This window comes from Dryas octopetala, chromosome 3, assembly GCF_963921425.1.
Source record: "Dryas octopetala chromosome 3, drDryOcto1.1, whole genome shotgun sequence".
Lineage (NCBI taxonomy): Eukaryota > Viridiplantae > Streptophyta > Magnoliopsida > Rosales > Rosaceae > Dryas > Dryas octopetala.
Genome location: NC_141368.1, coordinates 2763566 through 2780687, shown reverse-complemented (window position 1 = coordinate 2780687; position 17122 = coordinate 2763566). Strand labels below are relative to the sequence as shown.

At 35.9% G+C, this 17122-nt stretch overlaps 2 protein-coding genes and 1 non-coding gene across 3 annotated transcripts; 1 reads left to right on the top strand and 2 right to left on the bottom strand.

Annotated features, from left to right (window-relative positions):
• Positions 1-437: 437 nt before the first annotated feature.
• Positions 438-511, bottom strand: TRNAI-AAU (transfer RNA isoleucine (anticodon AAU)). The gene has a single exon. It is a non-coding gene; the product is annotated as a tRNA-Ile (tRNA).
• A 1974-nt stretch (positions 512-2485) lies between these two features.
• On the top strand, positions 2486-6630 carry LOC147289539 (Cell cycle regulated microtubule associated protein). The gene is made up of 16 exons (XM_086234849.1): positions 2486-2657; positions 3153-3314; positions 3479-3644; positions 3974-4079; positions 4353-4403; positions 4622-4704; positions 4820-4853; positions 5014-5070; positions 5165-5215; positions 5298-5356; positions 5556-5634; positions 5729-5794; positions 5953-6015; positions 6303-6351; positions 6449-6519; positions 6601-6630. Exons 1-16 carry the CDS (start codon positions 2486-2488, stop codon positions 6628-6630), a joined length of 1299 nt encoding a protein of 432 aa, XP_086090975.1.
• A 739-nt stretch (positions 6631-7369) lies between these two features.
• ERL1 (ERECTA-like 1) lies at positions 7370-14159 on the bottom strand. The gene is made up of 27 exons (XM_086238766.1): positions 13937-14159; positions 13217-13355; positions 12995-13066; positions 12752-12823; positions 12601-12672; positions 12442-12513; positions 12186-12257; positions 11930-12001; positions 11763-11834; positions 11591-11659; positions 11437-11508; positions 11261-11332; positions 11106-11177; positions 10950-11021; positions 10795-10866; positions 10610-10681; positions 10427-10498; positions 10277-10348; positions 10124-10195; positions 9979-10050; positions 9804-9875; positions 9653-9724; positions 9507-9580; positions 9264-9395; positions 8839-9177; positions 8224-8594; positions 7370-8029 (listed from the first exon to the last, which is right to left on the bottom strand). Exons 1-27 carry the CDS (start codon positions 14046-14048, stop codon positions 7670-7672), a joined length of 2964 nt encoding a protein of 987 aa, XP_086094892.1. The 5' UTR covers positions 14049-14159; the 3' UTR covers positions 7370-7669.
• Positions 14160-17122: the final 2963 nt, after the last annotated feature.

Sequence of the window (17122 nt, the reverse complement as noted above, 5' to 3'; positions counted from 1 at the left end):
TGATGAAGTTTGAATTCATTACTGAAAATGTAACAGGTGAGGCCAACTCACCTGATCAATATGGATTTATGAGTGGCAGAGCAAACCAACCACAGCATGAGATGGCCTAAAAAACTCAGGCATGGAAAACATTAATTAGTGAAATCATGTAATAACCTCCCTCACCTAGTGAAATCAGGATGTAGAAACTAGAACATTCTGTCAACCATTCTGTCAAACATTCTGTTAAAGTTGTGCTTGAATGGCAGAAATTGTACAATAGCCTCACAAGTCACAAGTCTTACAAGAATCCTATCCTATCCATTGAAACTTTACTGAGGGATTTGTGAAACTGAAGAAGGCCAAGACATTGAAAGATTGCAGAGGAATAATGGACGCCTGTTTTGGTCATAATGGATAACAAAATGATAAATGATACTTAAAAAAGTTTTCTAAAATGGCCCATGCAGGTCTCGAACCTGCGACCTTCGCGTTATTAGCACGACGCTCTAACCAGCTGAGCTAATAGGCCAGTTGATGTTCATAAATTCATTTGAAGCGTTTTAGATATATATTAGGTATTCTGGTTTCAAGATTCAATGTAAACATGCTAAACAGCCCAATAATGTTGGCCATTATATGATGGATCCATACCACGTGTGAATCCTTTAGGCGTGTTAACAAATCGAAGAGGCCCATTATCTATAGTCCCTGAGTTTCTGAAATCCTCCTTCCTCAAAATGCAGCTGCACATCATCATATGCCCTGTATGAGAGCCCAAACTCCAATAAACTAGGTAGATTTTGAAGGGTTTTCAATGGGTAGTCTCTAAAGTTTCACTGCCTACATAAAATGAAGTTCTTTGCAAGGAATAAATATACACAGGTCAGCTCTACAAAAAAAAAAAGTTACACAGATCAGAGATGGTTCAACTTATTTTTGTTGTTTCTTCATTTATAAGCTTATCACATACTAAATCAGACATTTTGAATGATGATTTTTTTCATTAATGATATACCTCTGAGTCTGTCAGTGAATAATTTGCCAATTGTTACCTATTAAACTTTCCTCAGAAAACAAAAGGAGAGTAAATATTTTCTTCAATCCAAACGTACATACATATATAATAAGCAATTCTATTGATCTCAAATTTATATTTTCAAATTTAGAATCCAAATGATGTGTCAATATGTCATTTAGTTATACATGGCCCACTCCAAGCATTATTTATTTTACAACAAGTAAAACAATGACATTTGTAATAACCCAAATTTAGAATCCCTAATATTATTGCATATATAATATATTTAAAAACATTTGGCTTACAAAATGTGGTATTTTTGTGTTTTTGGGGTGGAGCATGCACAAAAAAATTGATGTCATAATAACAAATGTTTTTTTTAGCAAATTACAACTTATACCCTTGAGGTTTGAGGTGTTTCACAACTTGCACCCTATCGTTTTAATTTTTTTAATTTGATACATAACGTTTCGATTTACTTATAATTGAATATTGTCGTTTGTTTGACTGTCTAAATAGATGTTAATTGATGACGTGGCAGTTGTGGATCCCACATTTTTGCTGACTTGTAAGGCTGAACGACCTCTCAGGCTGCCCTATAAGAAGTGTTTAAGCTATTTAATATGAATTTTTGGTTTTTAAACGATTTCCCAAAATCCATATCAAACTTGATGTAATGAAAATACATATGCAAAGAGGTCATTCAGCTTTACAGGTTAACAAAATTGTGAGACTCGTAACAGTCAAAGGATCAATTAATGTATAATTAGATGGTTAGAAATATGACAATAGTCAATTGTAATAAATCAAAACGTTAAATACTAAATTAAAAAAATTAAAACTATAGGGTACAAGTTGTGAAACTCTCCCAAACCTCGGGGCGTTAACTGTAATTTGCTGTCTATTTTGTTTTTGGTAAAGATAACAACAATTGTTTGGGTAGTGGACTGGAGCCCACAAGTTCAAAAATTTGGACCCATCTCTCAAACTTGGGCGCTAAAAAAAGTCCGTTCTCCACCTTCTCTTTTCTGTTCTGTCTTCTCGTCTCTTTCCTTTCTTGCTTCCTTAAACAAAACCGTAAATTTCGCTCCAAAAAATCAAACATAAAAATTCCCTTTCTTGTTTAGAAAAATCACAAATCACAACTAGGGTTTCACATAATCGAATAGTATTTATTATATAGCATCAGCTTTCTCTCCCTCTCTTTGTCATTTCCCGGGAAGGTTCTCACAATTCCCTCCAATTTTTCGAGACAGAGAGATAAAGAGAGGGAAAATCGTAGACCTCGTTAACCTGATTGTAAGCCAGAGCTTTCTCATCCATTTTCCGAGAAAATCAGCAGGAGAATGAAATTCAACAATTTTTGAAAAAATGGAAGTAAACAAATTTTAAAATGCGCGTGGAATTCCTTGGTTTCTTTGCCTGAAACGTGGTTCAGAGGGGCTGCCATTGTAGACAGAGAGAGGGAGAGAAAGAGAGAGAGATATGGATGAAGAATTGGGGGAGTTTGTTAGAGAACCTTACATGGACGAAGATATTGATATGGACTACGAGTTTGATGCGCCGCGGTTCTACGATTTCACTCAGCCTGAAACGGATTGGGAGGCCGCAGAAGCCGAAGGCTGGTTCCAATATGCCCGAAGCTATCCACCTTCACGTAAGCGATTTAGAGACCATTGTTTGCGTTTAATCATGTTCCTAAAACATGAATTTGGACGATCATGTTGTTGATCGTTCTCTGCTAATTATTTTCGGTTTCTACGTGTTCACCTTGTTTGCTTTGAAAGAATTGTAATTGTAATTTAGTTTAGAGTCAATGAAATACAATTAGCTTGGTATGACATGGTTTTCCAATTCATGTCCTTAAACTTCAAAATATCTGATGTGGTAAAGTAATGTAAAATATTTGATGTTTTGTGATTTAATAGTTGTGTCTTTATTGGTTTTTTGTTTGGTATTGTTATTTTGAACTGTACAAAACTCTGGAATTGAACAAAGCTAAGCTATTGGGGTCTCTGGCAACCCGATTCTGATGCCTCACAATCTAGTGCAGTGGGAATGTTCAATTTTAGCTCACATTGTTACTTGTTGTAATCATTGAATGCTTTACAACGTCTACCACTAACTCTCTTTTTTTTTTTTTTTTTTTTAGCTTTCATTGTAAAACTGCTGAAGTGGTACAAAGGCAATCTTGCGGGACATGAAAAAACCTCTGCTGAATCCAAAGATGTTAAAAGCATTAGATATGTCAGCAGTGGCTCAAGTAATTGCATGGAAGCTGAGGTATATCCAGTAGAAGAAGATAACAGCGGAGGTACTTTTTTATTTTACTGATATCAACTTCTTGTGCAGCATCATAATCTGATAAGAAACAAGATTGCATAATCATCTGTATTAACCATGCATGAAGTTGATTCTTACTGTAATTTTATTCACTCTCTTTCTTATATAAGTAGCTGGAGATTCATATTTGTACAGGATTAAGACTTTCTAATCGCATTGCTCAAAATAGTCCGAAAGCTAAAAAGAAGTCGGCAGTCAATCCACGTCTATCAAGGAGTTCAACTTTAATGAAACCAACAGCAAGTCACTTGGCCAAGCAAAATCAGCGTCGAGAGGTTCACTCCAACCGAATATTGAGGAGGTGTAAAACTCTTCTCTAGTGTCATCTTCATTGGCAAAAGTGCCTTGTCTTTTCTTTATTTACAAATTACATTTTTCAGTATTCAAGGTGTAACTGTATCATCCCTGCTGATATACATATATCTATGCTAATCATTGGTAAGACAAGATTGTCATTTACCAGGTTGTACTGAAAGTTGTTGAAGCATATTTTGGTTCATTTGCTGTGGGCCCTTGTAAATGTTGTAATTTGAAATCTAATGATGTTTCTTTTCCGGAAGTATATGTTATTCTTATTGGTATGGTGTTTTATTTTTCTATTTCTACCATTTTCAATTCTTAATTTCCTAGGGTTGAGAAGAAGGTAGTGAAATTTGATGAGAATTCACAGAGTTCTCCATTATTTGATGGCGTGGCTACTAAAAGGCAGAAGTTGGAGGCTGGCTATTTATGCAAGGTGCACTTTTCTTTATATGATAGTTTGGCATCTTTGATCCATTGATCTGTTGTTGAAATCATACTTTCGGAGAACTTATAATGTAGTGCTTTTCCTCGCATTGTATACCTACTAGAGAATGGAGTCCTCTTATTCTAATCTCCTTTCCTGATGGATATATGAGATTTTTTTTAAGCTGTTAAATTCTTGTAGAATATCGTACTTATGGAATTCAGTAGTTATCAGTCTTTTATATGAACTTCTGAAGAGCTCTATATAATTTTTTGAAAGCAGGTTTCTCAACTTAAGCATCAACCTCTTTGGTTACACAAGGTGCCGAAAAAGGTAATATACATACAGCACTAATATCCATTTTTTCTTTTAATCTATATCGATTCTGGTTTAACATGTCATTGTTTCTGCAGATATTTTGTCAATGTAATATCCACGGTCAATTATATACATATTATATCTAAATCAATAAGATTTTCTGTTTTTAACACAAAAAAAAAAAGATAAATATTTTTCATGCCAAATAATAATGTTTTTGTGGTGTAATGCAGGTTGGAGCTGATGTTTCTAGGCCTAAAGCTACAGTTCCTAGAGAGCCAAATTTGGAAACAGCACATAGGGCACAAAGACGTAGGTATATTCACTTCTTGCTGGATATTGGTAAATATTTTTCATTAGACATCTGGGGTTTGATACATGAAACTATACCTAATGAGATGTTGTGCCATCTTATGCATTCTGATTTTCAGGTATAAGATTGCTAAATCAGGCGAACAAGCAAAAGCAAGTGTCTATTCCTTTATCGCCTCTTGAACATAAAAGTTTGTACTTGGAGTTAATAGTCTTTTAAAAGAAAATGAAATTGTTGGTTTTGTAAATTTGGAAGACTGAAAAATTTGTACAATTTTATGATCTTTCAATGGATTGGTATTGTGCTCTGCAGATTGTCAAGGCTTCTCCATTGCCTAAAACAAGCACAATACAACGAAAAGAGTTTCAAGTAATCATAAACATTGTCTCAGCAATTTGACTTGAGGTAGCATATGTGCTTCAAAATATTTCTCTTAACAGTTCCTTATTTGATTTCTATTCAGGTGTTTCACCTGAGGACACCGGAGAAAACTATGCAACACACATTTAATAACGTAAGTCTCCAAATCTTTTCTTTTTATCAGTATGTGCAATTACTTTCTCTACTCTCATGACCAAATAATCTTCACATTGCAGGAGACAAATACACCTAATTATAGTTGCTTATCACAAAAAGAAACTACAGAGATTAAAGGGTAACAACCTATGCTTTTTGAACTTGTCAATTTTGAAGCTAAACCTATAAACATATGTATCCTCTTTTGTCCCAGTTGTCCATTCTTTATGATCTTCAATGCTTCATACATGAAAATAGTTATGATTACAATCTTTCAGAGTAATCTTATTGAGAGGAGTATGGTTGCTATTTAATGTTGTTATTACTCTTTTGCACAGACCAAACTCTGTCTATGCCGTAAAGCAAGAGAAAAGTGAAACGGCATATAAATGCACAGCTTGCTCTCTTAAAAACAAGGTAGTTTAAATATCAGTATATACAACATTTTAATTGAGTTTGTATTATCAGCAATAATCTTTTGTTGAGTTGAGCCATTTGGTGCTTGATGCAGACACTTTCAAGTAAAGGAGAAACTGGTGTTTTCCAAAATATCAAAAAGGAAAGCAGAGTGCCAAGGGTAATCTACTGACCAAGCCTTTTAAGCAATAAGCATTCCAGAAAATATCAAAGAAAAAGAACAAAACTTATATGTTTAGTTATTTTTCTTTGTTTATTGAGGAGACTTTACCTTCTTTTTTTTTGTTTTTTTAACGCAACACTTTAACTTGCCTCTAGGAATTAAAGCTTTCAAGTGACAAGAGGTTTCAAAAGGAACCACCAACAGATTTATTTAGTAAGGTACGGTCTGATCTAAATGTTAGAAGAATAGTAATTTCAAATGCTAATAAATGGTTAATTGCACCTAATAATGATGAACAACAAAAGTTTACCGATTTATGTGTTGAAAATAGTGGGAGGCTTCCACCTATGGCAACACATTTCTTAAGGATTCAACTCAGTTCTGTACAAATACTCATGAACAATTGTATATATGTAAAAGTTTCAGCAATTTATGTGTTGTTTACTTGTTTCAATAAATATTTTTATCTCTGTCTTCTCATTCTCTAACTTGAAATGATTGCCAGCTGTCTCTTGCACCTGAAGCACAGCATAATGCAAAACCTCAGTCAAAAGGTGTCTCTGCCTGCTAAGGTTAATCTCCTTAAAAACATGATCTATGAAGCTCAGAAACTTTTATGTGTACTCCATACTTTTTTATGTTTGGTTCAAGACATGGTTGCTTCAATTATTCGAAGCAAGGTCACAAAAGAGAACAGGCCAAATTCTCATAAAAAACATGAGGTATATTATTATTAGTTTATTGGAGTTTCCTTACATTTATACCTTTATGATTAAGTAGTTTCTTGCTCATTTAATTTGCAGGCGATTCTTCTTTACATGGAACGCTCATAGTCTTGTAACATTTAAGTTGTAGATGATGACAAATGTAGTCAAAGAAAAATTACAGTGGATCAGTAGAAAGGAGTATCCCAGTATATCATTGTGGGAGGATCCCTGAATTAGAATACTGCAACAGCAGGTAGCTCCAAATCTGTATATTACCATGATTTGAAGTTGGTTATTTTATTACTCTGTGTGGACCAGAGTCTTCAAAAACATACAAGCAACCTGTTTCTATCACATAGGCATCGGGCATGTGCTTAGAAGTTTGTTTTGAAAATTTGAACAAAAAATAATAAAAATTTAATATCTACAATCGCAATGCACCTCTCCCTTGTGGCTGCATCAAGTCCTGTGGTTTAATTGGAATTCGGACTGTATTTATTTATTAACCACAATGCCATAGGACCCTGAAAATCGGATTGGGTGGGCCTGCATTAGTACTGTCTCGATAAGAATGTCCAACCAGCTAGAGTAATTGGCACTATTTCAATAGAGAACCAGCCTTGGAGATTCGCCTGTGACCTTAAAAAACCCCACTTTTTAGTTTACATGACATTAATTGGATAGTGTGCGAGGGTGTGGGACCCAATGACACAAGCCAAATATCAAGGATCAAGGAGTATTAACTTTAGTTCAGTATGAATGCTCAGAGCAAACATAAATTCTCGTGAACCCGTTTCAGTCTCTCAGAAAGCAAAAGCCTGCAGACTTTAAACTAAATCTTTGGACATGATTTTTTGTAAAGTAAATTAAAACCAGCGGGTACCAGAACAAATGACAGCAGGGCAATTCTTTTCCCTCGTCTGGCATCGAGTATTTAATTCAAACCCTAATAAAAACGTTATAATAAATACTATTTTTCTTATACAAATTTGCTAATACGGTAATACCAGGTCGATACAAAAAGCAAACTATGCATCTGTTACAATACTACTCCCAAAAGCTGTATTCACTTTAACCCATCTGAACCAAAACTTGGGATTTCAAAGTCCGACTTGGCCCAATCTTTTTCTATTGGAAAGTTAGCAAAACCCAGCGACAAGAATCTTCAAAGGGTATTCTTAGATATAACTTCACCAAACCGAACAAACCACTGAGCATCGGATGAATTACTCTCGTGCTGGACACGCGGTGGAGGCTGCTGCTGCTGTGGTCCCTTGTCACCCACGAATTTCGCGTAGTCAATACCCTTCGGAAGAGCAGAACACGGTTTTGTGGGAGTTACCGGAAGGAGGGAGACCAAAACCCTAGCAACCTCATGCATGGTTGGTCTCTCAGCAGGGTTGCGCTTGGTGCACAATAGAGCAAGTTGGAAGGTCTTCCTAACATGAGATAAATCCATGCAAGTAACAGAAACCTCTGGGTCAACAGCATCCATTACTGTATTGTTATCTGCCTTGGACAAAATCTGAGACAAACAATCCTAGTGTTAAGCGCAAGTAAAGACAATAATACGGACCAAAAACAAAAAAAAAACTTTCCATGTTGTAGCTAACATATTCCTCTCAGAATAGTATCAAAGTAACATTGATCACTCAGTTCTTTACCACACTGATCATCACAGTTGTAACCTTGCTTCGCAAGTTAGATGTAGAAACGTACCAGTTGATGCAAGTTAGATTCCTTGTCCACAGCCTTTTTCCCAGTCAGTAGCTCCAGAAGCACAATGCCAAAGCTATATACATCAGATTTTTCATTGAGCCGAGAAGTCCGAGCATATTCTGGATCAATGTAGCCGATTGTTCCAAGAACATAAGTTGATGCATGAGTCTTAGCAGTCGGGATGGATTTTGCAATACCAAAATCAGAGAGGCGAGCCTCAAAATTCTCATCCAGCAGGATATTTGAGGATTTTACATCCCTGTGAATAATTCGAGGGTTGCAATCATGGTGAAGATAAGCAAGTCCCTGCGCAGCTCCAACTGCTATTTTCAACCGTGTTTCCCAATCAAGTTTAACCTTCTTTGATGGTCCTGTCATGGAATGTCAGAAAAACGGTCAGTGATTGACGAAATAAACCTCAATTTACCCTAAACTCACAATTTTCATACCCATTAAACATTTAAGATTCTGCAATGCTAAAAATAATTTCCATAACAATTTACCATGACCTTTTGTTTTTCATTTAAATAGACAAATGTGAGCTATCACATGTAACTCATGACCTTGTATAAACTTGAAAACAAAAAACAATAAGTACAGTGAACGAGAACTAACCATGAAGCAGATCCCAAAGCGATCCATTTTCCATATAGTCATAGAAGAGTAGATTTCCATGGGGAGACAGGGAATACCCATGCAAGCTGACCACATTTCTATGTCTGATGCTGCCAATGGTTTCAAGTTCAGTCTCAAACTCTAGGAAGTTGTGTGGATACCGATTGTAGAGTCGCTTAATTGCCATTGGTCGGGAATTCTTTAGTACACACTTGTACACTGTGCTAGAAGCACCATACCCAATAATATACTTTTCATTTAGATTCTCAGTGATTCTCATTATATCATCAAAGGTGTGAATAGCCATATCCATGTGAAGGATTACAAGTTTAGGAGGTCCTGGAAAGAAAAGTGAATCTTCTTTAGGTTAGAGATTTAAAATAAAGACAGAAAGTTGAATTTAAAAATAAAAAGGGTATACATGCCTTGCCCACTCTTGCTAGATCCTATCATCAATTGCTTTGGTTGGTTGGATTTGTAAATCGCAACTATTACCATGGATAATAATGTAATGAAGCCCAATGCCATACAAACAACGGCTGCTTTGGAGAATAGAACTGAAAGTAGAAATCAGAGAGAGTTTGTTAAATTTGGATGAAAATATAGATGATGGTTAAATACCCTAGATTGCTTTAGCTCAACACAAGGTTTTGAGGTTAAACTTTTACCCCTGGATTTTGGAACATAAGGTCTGCATATTGATCCCAACCAGTTGCCACACAACAATGGGTTTCCAATGAAACTGAAACAAACAAAACATGAATCATTATAAGAGTAAATACAGAAAAGAGAAATTTGGTCTTCCCCCTCATACCTGTCTGGTGTAAATCGTGAAAAGTTCCGCATGAGAGGTACATCGCCTGATAGATTGTTGTATGAGAAATTCCTGAAATATAGATGAAGCAACATTTAGGAAAGCTTTAGAAAATAATGAACATGCAAGAGATTCAGGAAACAGAACTCACAAGGTGGCAAGACTGAAACAGTTGGCTAGCTGATCAGGTATCTTTCCATGCAAGTTGTTGTTGTTAAGTATCCTAATTTAGAAATCCAACAAAGAACATAATTAACATGACAAGACAAGTGAAGCATAAATAACGAGACAAAAAATAACAAAAGAAAAGTGAGTAGGGAGCTCACAATGCCGCAAGGTTCTGCAACTGACCCAACTCTGCAGGGATGCTCCCAGAGAGATTGTTGAATGACATATCACTACAAAGGTAGGCAGAAAATAAGATTCATCCATGGAAAATATAATTACAAATCAGTCCTATTAAAAACTCACATAATTTGAACGCTCCTAAGGTCCCCAAATTCTCCTGGCAAAGAACCATCAAGATGATTACAACTCAAATTCCTGCAAGCAAACATGTGTATCAAGGGTCAGGTGCCACTATCAATGAAAACTATACAGTAGGCATATAGAAGTAGACTTTACAAGGTTAGAAGGTGCTCAAGATCACCAACAGAAGCTGGAACGGGGCCTGAAAACTTATTGCTTGACATATCCCTGAAAATTGACAATACAATGTGTCTTACATCTGAATAAAAAAGTTTGCGCCAAAACATAAAACACCAGGAAGCTTACAATGTATCAAGATTGATGATGCGCCCCAACTCAATTGCTATACTACCACTAAAATTGTTTGCTGACAAGTTCCTGAAGGTCCAATCAATTTAATTCTATCAACTTCCAAGCTGGTTCAATTCAACCACAAGAGTTTAGTTAAAGATGAAGTGATGATCAAAGTTCAACAGCAGCAAAACTCACAGATAAGTCAAGCTCTGCAGGTTCCGAAATTCCAGAGGGATAGATCCAGTTAAGCGATTTCCATGTACATTGCTTAAAGAAAAACAACAATCAATCATATGAAATTCAATCAGTATGCATAAAAATACTGATGCTCTATAAAGTAATTAAAATTAAGGTGTTAAGTCAGAAACCAGATAACCTACAATTGATTCAAGGCCGTGCAGGAACTGATTTCTTGCGGAATGGGACCTTCCAGATCATTGTTGGCAAGATTCCTAACCCATAGCATATAAGTAAATAACTGACAGTAACACTAGATATTCATAGGAAATTGAATTTTGGAACAATAAATACTCACAGCTCAAACAGCTGCTCCAGCTTCCCAAGCTCAGCAGGAATTCTACCAACTAGTTTGTTGTCGTTCAGTTGCCTGAAGAGATAATTTGCAAATCAAATTTAAACACTCAAGACAAAAACATTGCCATTGATGGGTGTGCCAGAAGAGGGAGCTCACAAATAGCTAAGTTTCGACATATTCCCAAGCTCAGGAGGTATTGACCCAGTCAACTTGTTGCCATGCAGGTATCTGGAACAACAAACAAATGTGTTTAAGACCCCATACTGAAGCACTATGAAATGGCATTTTCCATCGACGCCAACCAAACTTACAATTTCCCAGTGTAAGACAAATTGCCAAGTATTGGGGGGATTGGCCCTACCAGTTCATTCTCGCTCAAATCCCTGGAAGACAGACAAGAAATCGAGAAACACAAAGGAACTCACTAACAAGCACACACCAAACCTAGTGGAATAAAGTTCTTAAAAAGTCCAAATAATTAACTTACAGAACAGCAAGGGCCTGCATTAGACCAATCACCTCAGGAATCTTTCCGGTTAGTCTATTTCCCTGTAGCGACCTGACAAAAAGCACGATAACTAGTTTCTCAGCTGAACTCCACAATAACTACACAAACTAAACTCTAAAGGAATAAAACTTACAGCGTAGCCACTTGTAGAAATCCAATGTTATAGGGAATTTCACCAGTGATCTGATTATATGATATATCCCTACAATCAAAATACACATTATCAAAATCACATCCAAAACCTTCTGCTCTCCTTTATTTTGGGAGAGGAGTGGAAACCCAAGAACTTTTTAAAGAAAACATACAGGATCTCAAAGCTTGTACAGTTGCCAATGTTGTCTGGGATCAGGCCAGTCAGATTATTGCCTCTAACATCACTGTTGAGTAAATAAGAATTCATTTAACAAAAAATCACCAAAAGAAAAGTAATGACACCAAGAATAGTTGAAACTGAGATTGTATAAATACTCACAAATACCACAAGCCAGTTAATTGACACATATCAGGGGACAGTGATCCAGTCAAAGAGTTGCCACGTAATCCACTGTATAAGTCAATACCAACCAGGAAATTATAAATTTGGAAACTTTTGCAGAAAATATTAGTGAACACAACCAACTAAATATTAACCCAAACCATCAGAAACAAAATACACAAGTACGGATGAGAATAATAAACATGAAGCATGAAATTTTTTTTGCTTGAGTGTTAATATTTCTGGTACTTACAAGTACTGCAGTACTTCATTCCAGTATATTAGCCTTGGTATCTCACCAGTGAGCTGGTTCCGAGCTAGATCACTTCAAACATAAAACCACCAAAGCAGAAAAGACAAAAATATTAGAGCAAAATAAGTAAACACAAACAGCCATAAATATCATTGGAAAGAACTTTAAACACAGCAATTATGAGAATTGAAGATTACTATTTAATATATCAAACGCTAGTGCCAAACTCACATAGAAAGTAAAGCAGAGAACTTACAGAGTTTTCAGGTTTGGAATTTGTGTAAGAGTTGTAGGGATAGGACCAGTCAACTGATTATTCTTCAAATTTCTGCATTAAAGGAATCAGATTATATTTGTAGAGAATTTGATGTGTTAGTGAGATATGCTAACTGGCATTGCATGATGAAACACTTACAAAAGCTCAAGCTTCTTAAGCTTGGAAACAGAGAAGGGGATGTCTCCGTACAAATTATTATCAGAAAAATCCCTGTATTTTAAACACAAACTTAGCAAAACCATAAAAGACAGCAACTCCAAGGACGAACAAACAAGAGAAGAAATCTTACAGATGTATAAGAGAAGCACAGTTGCCAATCTCATCTGGGATTTGACCAGTAAGCTTATTCCCCTGCAAGTCTCTGCCATTCATAAATATAAAAACCCATTAAAACTCACTTAAACAATATTGAACTAAGAAAATACACAAGGGATACAAATAAATGAAATATACATGGAAAACCCATTAAAACTCACTTAAATAATATTGAACTAAGAAAATACAAAAGGGAATACAAATAAATGAAATATACATGGATTGTAGGTTCCCCAATTCTCCAATGGCTGGTGAAATCTCCCCACCCAGGTTCAAATTTGACAGATTCCTTCAAACAGCAAAAACAGAAACACACCAAAAAAAAAGCCCATTAATAATTACTGTAGGAGACCATAAAATGGTCATATCTAAGACAATGAACAAGTTTTACAGGGAGGGAGAGAGAGAGAGAGAGAGAGAGAGAGAGAGAGAAACCCACAAGGAGGCCACAGAGAGGGTGACATTATCGCAGAAAACTCCACGCCAAGAACAGAAATCTTCGTCATGGGCATCGTTCCAGTCGAGTAACACGTTAGCTACGTTACTGAACAAGGCCTTAATTGACATCAACGCTTTTCCTGGAACCCATTTAATATTACAAGGAATTAAATAGTACCCCATTTAATATTCCAGGGAATCAACGCTATGGATTATATAAATAAAACAAACACATTTAATAGTAAAAAAAAATTAAAACATATGATTAGAGGATTCCAAGTTCAACTAAAAACACTAAAATATGCCGTATGTCCAGGAGAAGCTTCATCAATAATTTGTGTTCAAAAAAAAAAAAAACATAATACAGAAGCAGAAGGTGTGTGGTCGTTTGGCTGCTGACAAAATGTGGGAAAAGAGAACCAAAGAAAAACTCGTGGGACTAGAGTAGAGCGCCACGCTGACAAAGTCCATTTTCTGAAAAGTATAAGTTATGGAAAACATAAAACACAGCATGTTTGTTCATTTTCTCGTTGTTTCCTCTGTTTTCTTGGCAGCCAAACGAAAAGCTAAGGAAGAGAGAGTTTTGGAATGAATGCTTATATGGTTTGGGCTACAATACAAAGTAGAACTTTCCAAAAATGGAAACTCAAAACCAAAAGGAAAGAAGCAAAAGCAAAAACGGCGAGAGAGAGACACCAGAAAAGCCAAAGAGATAGAGCACCTTCTTCGTTGAGTGGGGAAGCAGGAGGACAGAGAAGCGCAAGCAGAGTCAAACCGAAGCACAAAACAATCCCCGTCTTCTTCCTCCATTGGAAGAACACCCTTTCCCCCATTGTCAACAAGCTTCACTATCAAAACCCAGAAGGCAGATAAGAGTGGTAGAGAAGAAAATGGCAGTGAAACACTAAAACCAGCAGAATATGAGCTAAGCCTTCTGTTTCTCACTCACATATTACCACCAACAGAGAGAGAGACAGAGAGAGAGAGAGAGAGTGTGTGAGTGAGTGAGAGAGAGAGACAGAGAGAGAGACAGAGAGGGAGCAGACGTTTGGCGTGAAGAGTAAGGCAGACTGGACGAGTGTTATGAAGAGAGAGAAATAGTTGATGTGAATCAGTCTCTCCCTCTCTCTCTGCTGCCTGGTTTTAGAAAGAGATGCAAACGGCGGTGAAGCGACGTTAGTGCGTAGACTGTAAAAACTGCAGTAAACGGCAGCGGCCGTCATTCGTACCGTCGTTTCCCAAAGTGCCTGCATTTTTCGACACCTAATATTCTGATTATTACATTTAATTTATTACCCATGTACATTTACCAATTTGTCCACCACCCACCGACTCCTACTCTCAGTCCCTGTGGATAGCGCGTGAACTGCAGGCTGTGACAGTGATGAGTCTGATGACACCATGGTTTTGTTTTTGATCTGGTTTGGTTCAAAGGGAAGGATTGAAAGAGGAAGAGTGCATTGCCATTCTGGTGAGTCTCTTGGTTTTGGTTCTGAGAGAATTGGCTTGTTGTCTTCTTTGTCTCTTGTCTCACAAAGAAGAAGCGACTTTCAAATTACATTATTATACACAAAATTGGTGAACTTGTTTGTTTCCCAGATGGCCAAGGAAAATCCTTTTTGGTTTTCATGCTTGTTTTTCTATTTTCCCCCTTTTGTGCAACAAGACCAGCTTCAACAATGACAACTTCCTTTCCAAGAAATCCCACAATCTTGCTTACATGGTCCACTTACCACTGCAATATGGGCTTGACCGAAAAAGTTGAACATATCAAATTTGCTTTAAAAAATGAAGAATGCTCCTATATTTAGGCCAATCCTCTCCACGTGACCCAGACCTTCCCTCTTTTCAATAATGCAGTTATCATAATCTTAGAAATTATAGAATGATGATGATAATATTGATGGTCTTGTGAAATTCAAATGCCAAAATATTTTTTTTATGTTTATTGTAAACCCAAAAAGCATAAAACATTCACAATGTTTCATAAATAAAGGATTGAAATTTGAAACTTTTTTTTAGAGATGTCCATGTTATGAATTACTAGTTGGTAAAGTTATTTTGTAGGTTACTTGGTATTTGTGTTAGAGAAGGGCGCGTGAACCATCAGTCTTGTACGTTTTTCTATCATAAAAGTAAGAATATCAAAGGAAACTTTACAAAGATCCTCTTCTTAAGTGGTTTTCGCTTTTACATGCATCGATATATAAATTAAAGCATATTTAATTAATAAACACACAACACAAAAAAGGGTTAGAAAGTGTAGCAACATACATGATACAACACACCAGACTCTGCAGCTTTGCAGCACTCAACATATAAACAGGCTTGCTTCGTTTAAAGCTTGCCATGCATGCTATATAGTATATGCTATTTCTGATTTCTCCCATTTTAATTAATTTTTTATTTCATTGTCTCACTTAATTATTCTCTGATTTTTAATATTTTGTTACTGGGATTTGGAGCTACTGTTACTGTCCCTTGTTTTATGGTTTAAGATCCAAAACTTAATCTTCTTAATGTGGTTGGTTTCAAAAAACACAGCGGAGGATGTGCGTTGGTTAATCAAAAGCCAAATTATTTTGTTACATTAATTTACTGTGGCGAAATCCAATCTTATCACTTTAGCAATTTAGCCTATGTGAGAGGCTGAGACTGTAGCCTGTAGGCTTTGCTCAGTGTTTAGTGTTTATAGGACAGAGACAATCCAACCCATTTATTTAAGCCACATTAATCACAAACCCAAAAGATAAAAGAATCCTCTGAGAAATTCACCTATAAATGCAACGGAGGCAAGCATAATAAATTAATAATAATAAGGCTGAGAAAGTGAACCCTATACACGTGCCTCACTCTGAGGGCATGCAACTAATAAAGCATAAATAATTAATAAATGCAAGCTTAAAAAAAGTGACAGCTAAGTTGGTTGCAGCTAGCTACATCATAGAGCCAGACTGCGCCTCAGAGCCTAAAAACAAAGACACGACCGGCGGAAGAGCAGCCGATGACCCGCCGTCGTCAGCAATTGTACAGACCGGCGTGACCGTGGTGGGGACTCTGGGACGGGACCCACCTCAGGCCCATGCAATTAATATTCCATGTATTATTTCATTTGGCTTTTGGATCCTCATCACTCATCTCATCAACTAGATTCAAATTCAATTGATGATATGTGGTTGATGGTAGTGGGCCTGGTGGCTTTGCCCTCTTCTGATTTAGCTCAACATGTAAGAGCTAAATAATACTTAACAAAAACTCTCATGAGTAGTCTCACACCCACAATTTGGTTATTCAGTTATGTTCATCCATCTAAAATTAATCGAATGATAATTCACTCTAATTTGTCGGATTCAATTTGAACTCCATTTATTTGTAACAAATAAAATATTGATATGTAGAGTTGTTATTGAGTGGTCTGTAGTGCAAATTAATTTGTCCCCTTTGATTACTTGATACTTAATTTATCGTTTGAAATTAAATTTTAACTCTGTAATATTGGCCAAAATCACAAAATTAAAACCTAATAATAATTTTACACTTCTTGAGAATATACTCATATAAAAAACAAGAGAGGAAACAACATTAATCACTGTTTAACAATTTTGAAACAAAGTATTAAGAGTTTAACGATAAAAATTAGAATAAAACAAAAAATCTGTCATTTGCTCTAGAGAATTTTTCTTGATATAGATATTGACATATTATTTGGTAGGTAAATTTAATGACTTACAATTATCAATTAATCACTTTTAAAACACGACTTATGAATATAATATCAATCATTCATATATAAAGTTTTTTTTAAGTCACTCTTCTAAAATGTCTACTTTTCATAATGTACATCCAGTAAATAAGAACATATGACATAAGAAAAATGAATTAAATATCAGAAAACTACCATATAATG

What these genes read in the sequence shown, in the direction of transcription:
- LOC147289539 (XM_086234849.1), top strand. Translation starts at nt 2,486, where the DNA reads ATGGATGAAGAATTGGGGGAGTTTGTTAGAGAACCTTACATGGACGAA. An exon ending in TACACAAGGTGCCGAAAAAG is followed by an intron (nt 4,404 to 4,621) that starts GTAATATACATA and finishes GGTGTAATGCAG; the next exon opens with GTTGGAGCTGATGTTTCTAG. An exon ending in AATCAGGCGAACAAGCAAAA is followed by an intron (nt 4,854 to 5,013) that starts GCAAGTGTCTAT and finishes TGTGCTCTGCAG; the next exon opens with ATTGTCAAGGCTTCTCCATT.
- ERL1 (XM_086238766.1), bottom strand. Translation starts at nt 14,048, where the DNA reads ATGGGGGAAAGGGTGTTCTTCCAATGGAGGAAGAAGACGGGGATTGTT. An exon ending in ATTCCAAACCTGAAAACTCT is followed by an intron (nt 12,258 to 12,441) that starts GTAAGTTCTCTG and finishes TTATGTTTGAAG; the next exon opens with TGATCTAGCTCGGAACCAGC. An exon ending in ATGTCGAAACTTAGCTATTT is followed by an intron (nt 11,022 to 11,105) that starts GTGAGCTCCCTC and finishes TTATCTCTTCAG; the next exon opens with GCAACTGAACGACAACAAAC.